Source organism: Glycine max, chromosome 19 (assembly GCF_000004515.6).
Source record: "Glycine max cultivar Williams 82 chromosome 19, Glycine_max_v4.0, whole genome shotgun sequence".
NCBI lineage: Eukaryota > Viridiplantae > Streptophyta > Magnoliopsida > Fabales > Fabaceae > Glycine > Glycine max.
The window spans coordinates 7,370,055-7,374,884 of NC_038255.2; the positions used below are offsets into that span (position 1 = coordinate 7,370,055).

The following is a 4,830-nucleotide window of genomic DNA, read 5'->3' on the forward strand; positions in this document are numbered from 1 at the left end:
TAAGAACGAATTTATGGGGACTATAAATAAAAAAACTATAATTTTAAAGGGTCTAAAATTGAAAAAACAAAAACTTATAAGAACTGAAAAACGAATAAAAAAACTTAAAGGAACCAAAATTGTAAAAATACCAACTTGTAGGGACTAAAATTAGAAAAATGAAAACAAAAATATTAACTTACAGCAACTAAAAACATATTTAAATCATCAAAAACTTGTTCTTGCATATGCCAAATTAAGTAATCTAAAACAATTGATTTCCTTATTACTTAATCCAGATAATACAAAAAGAAGTTTTGAATTTGCATTTTCAAAAATATACACAAATGAATATATGATAAACCTCCTCAGACAGGCTTACAACATTTTTCAATATGTAACAATAAAACATCAATTTGGAATGCATGTCGAAAATAAGCCAATTGTACTTTTTCAGTAAATCATGTCTCGATTAGGTAAAACATATTTCTCAAAGCAAAATCTTGAACTAAAACAAAAATAAGACAACTCGTACATCGAAACAGTCTAGTGAAACTAGAAAAAGTAAACAAGACTTATTTCTTCTTGTCTCCAGCTCCACCAGCCCTACACACAATTAAGAAAATAACATAAGCAATAGTTATTACCAACAAATCAACTTTCCAAAATGCCAACAAGATTAATTATAGGGTACGCATAATATTGAAAAAAGAACATAGAGCAACCTCATCTTCCGGAGAACATTGGACATCTCCTCTCTCTTCTTCTTTGCGCGCTTATGGGTTCCAAGCTTTCTCTTGGCAACTTTCAGTGCCCTCTTATCTTTTCCAACCTTGAGCAACTCAGTTATTCGCTTTTCATAAGGTGCAAAGCCGGCAACCTCTCGAATGAGGTTCCTCACAAAGTGCACTCGCTTGCTTGTTTTCTGTTTTGAGTAAACATATTGTTAAGGCCACATAAAATATAACATAAGCAAGTTAAGAAGAATTAGAAACCAAATTTCTGTATGTCTTTCTAAAGTAGAGCACTAGAGTGCACAATTTATTTCCATTTGAGACATCTGGATTCCTAAGAAAGATCCATCAGAACACACTTCTAACATTTCCTTAAGCTTGCCATATTTAATCTACAAATTGCAACAAGAATAATAGAATAGTAGAATTATCACAACCAAGAATACACAGTTTATCAAGGGAAGCACAAGGGAAAACAAGTCTCCAAGGATTGTGATCACCTTGGAAACAAAATGACAGTGTGTTCAAAATTTGAGTGTTCCCTATTGACAAACAAATCAATGCCAGCAGTAACAACTGAAAGTGACAAAATTTCAATTCTTTGCTGCTGTTTTGCAATTTTCACTAATGTACAGACAAAGTAATTATAGTACAAAGGGAGGGAAAAAATACGATAAAACATATCCATCATCTACAATCAACTCCACTTTCCAGTAATCGGAGGAAAATTCAAATTTGAGAAAGCAATAAGGTTTTAAAATGTACATGGAAACAAACAGCACAACATTCTCTCTCAGTGCTGAAGCATTACTGTTTAACATGTTTACAAATTATAGTTTTTTTTTCAAAACACAAGAAAAAAATTTTAAGTCATATTCATTGCACCCAGTACACACAACAATCTCTCAGGGCTGAAGCTATACTCTTTAACACATCTTCAAAATCTTTATAAATTCGAGTTTTTTTAAAGAGAGATCTTCTAAGTCAACATATCATCAGCATACATTATCATACAATAGAATGAACACAAAATAGTCAAATACTTAAATAGCTTCTTTGTTATTTTCAAGACAATGGCGAGCAAAAGCTTTCCACTCTCATCATTCCAACTACAACGACAGTCACTGTACTGAATGATACTTTGATTCCAACAACATTTATAATCGCGAAAAATTACAAATATGAAACTAAAAAAAATAAAATCAGAACCACATTTAAATTAAATTAAACTAAATAAAACTTACCCCCTTACGATCTGAAGGGCGTGGAGGCAACTCCTTCTTGGTGACAACGTGACCCTTGTTCAATCCAACAAACAAACCCGTACTAGGATGTTTGGGAGCCATTTCCCTGTCCCCAAAACAAACACGATTCAGAAATCGTTAATGGTTTCTTACAAAACAAGAAGCTAAAACTGAATAACGAACACGAAATCGTGAATTTGTGTGAAGCGATGAGTGAGAAGAAGAAGAAGATGATGATGATGAAAAGCACAAGACACTACCTCTCTTTCTGGTTGGAGGCTACAGAAACCCTAACACTGCGGTGAAAGAGGGAGAACAGAAACTAGGGTTCTTCCCGAACCTGCTTCGGGTTTTATATGAGAGGCTAAAGTTGGGCCTTGTGGATCCACTCTCGGTAATATCTGAGCCTGGCCCATAAGTTAGCATTTTTTTTTCATTGAAAAGAGACATCTACTGTACTTCCCTACCTTGGTGCACTTTTCAATTTTTTTTAATATTCCTAAAACTACCATTTCTATATTATAACTTTCTAGAATGGATATTCTATAATACACATCCAATCTAAAAATATATTTTGAAACATTTGAAAAAAAAATTAAAAAAGATTGCTCTGGAATAAGTATTCTAAAACATGTTTCATGATTTACAAGTCTTTAAATGGAATAATCATTCTACAATACACTTGTAATTCAGAAATGTATTCCAAAACATCTATTTTGAAAGAAAAAAAATCAAAAATATTGTTCCAAAATACGTATTTTACAAGACATTTTGAGATTTACAAATTTATGATGAAATACCTATTACGTGATACACTTGTAAATTTAAAATGTGTTTCGAAGTACCTATTCCCAAAATAAAAAAATAAAAAAACATGTATTATAAAATAGGTATTTCATAGCACATTTTATGGATTTACAAGTGTATTACGGACTAGTATTCCATAATATACTTGAAAATACAAAAATATGTTCCAAAACACACACATCAAAACCCAACACCACAACAGACCAAAGCATTTTTAACCAAAATAAACAACCATCACTTACCTTTGTGGGTGTCCTGCCGAGAGGGTGAGGCCACAAACCACTTAGTTAGCGTTGCGCCTAAAGGCTAAGGCCACAAACGACTTTGGTGATGTCACATGATTGAGGGTGAATGACACTGCTTTAATTGTTGTTGTGTGGGATTTTCTGATTGAGGGAAATGAGTCATTGGTAGTCGTGAGGGTGAGATATTTGGGGGAAGGGAGTGTTGAGACACATTAAGGGTAATTTTGTCCACACACTTAAAATGAGAAGTGTAAAAGCTGATAAAGAAGTGCAAAAAGGAAATGCCATAAAAAGAAGAAGCATGTGGTTACCCAAGTTGAATGCCTTTCTTTCTATACCATTTAATTTAACTTTATATTTTTCTTTAGTTTTTGGAGTTATCTTTAATTATTTTTGTGTTATATTATCACCACATAGGTATATAGACGTATATTTTAAAATGAGAAAGAAAAAGGTTATATATTGATAATGTTAATTGTTAAAATGGTTTTATATTATTATACAATTACAAATTATCATGTATGATAAATTTATTAATTGTTCACACTAGTCACTACCTAACAAGGAGACCTTGAGTCTCTGTGTCTTAAGAGAACCCTCTTGTAAACTTGTGCCCTAATGTGAACTTAAAGTAAGAGTAACATTTTTTCCTCAATTTATATTGGGCGGCATCCCTTGGTGACTGGAGTGGTTCCCCATTCTTCTTAGGGTGTCCATTGTGTATTGAGGAATGGTCCTCCATACTTAAAAAGTAAAGTGTTTTAATTTCGCATCATCAAGTCCAAGTCATTTAAAAATAGTTAACTCAATAGCCAAGTCATTTTCACTTTTTCAAAACTTAAAATTTGCTAGGTACCAATTTTTTTTTTAAAAATAAAGCTTAGGTACCAAAACCAAAACACCGGTATTTTATACATACCAAAAAGTTATTTATCTCTAAAATTAAAGGTTAATTATCATCATCATTGCACCATAATTATTCACTCCCTTCTTCTTCATTTTTTCCGATGTGATACTCCTTAAACCCCCAAGGATTCTCCGACTATCTTGTCGCCAATGGCACTTGAAAGATTTTGGTGGAAGCCTTGGCGGTAGCTGTTTGAAGCATCCATTTTTAGCTAGTGAGTTAAGAGCAACATCATGGAGAGTGTTGTCATGGTGGGTGTATAGATATGAAATTGACCTTAGGAGGTGCTTAAGGGGGGAATCATATGCTTATGTCATTAGCAAGACTGACCTAAGGATAAAATAATTAAAATTTAACTTTTAGACCCGAGTATTTTCACCTGTGTAATTACACAAAACCTAAGAGTGAAAGAACTATATATTAGACTTTTTTTTTCTAACTTATGTGACCTTTTTAATTTATAAAAACTAATGCCAACATTTTTTTTTATTGGTGAGCCCACAAAACCTCATTTTAAAATCTTAAAAAAAAATTTAAATTTGCTTTAGGCCTTACTTACCATTGGATTGACCCTATCGTTAGTAGTACAAATAAGAAAGTTTAAAAATTTGCTTGATTTGGAATGAACAAATAAAACATAGGAAAAACATTAAATTGGGGGCGGGGAGAGAGTTAAGGTGCATATAATATGACAATTTATTGTCGGTTTGTCACAACAAAAGAACAATGTAATTTGAATAAAAATTCTCTTCCCAATATTTTGTGTAGAGGGCATCTAACATGTACATATCTCCTTCATAAACCACAAGAGTAAAAAGTTATAATCAATTGTTAATGACAATGAGAGTAAAAGGAAGAAGAGATCGAAGAATTTGTGTGGTCAATGACAAAGATAATTAACTTATATATTTATT

At 32.3% G+C, this 4,830-nt stretch overlaps 1 protein-coding gene across 1 annotated transcript; it reads right to left on the reverse strand.

Annotated features, from left to right (window-relative positions):
• Positions 1-407: 407 nt before the first annotated feature.
• On the reverse strand, positions 408-2,373 carry LOC100526979 (60S ribosomal protein L36-3). Its single transcript, XM_003555106.5, has 4 exons — positions 2,218-2,373; positions 1,958-2,063; positions 705-904; positions 408-585 (listed from the first exon to the last, which is right to left on the reverse strand). Exons 2-4 carry the CDS (start codon positions 2,057-2,059, stop codon positions 555-557), a joined length of 333 nt encoding a protein of 110 aa, XP_003555154.1. The 5' UTR covers positions 2,060-2,063; positions 2,218-2,373; the 3' UTR covers positions 408-554.
• Between the last annotated feature and the right edge of the window lie 2,457 nt (positions 2,374-4,830).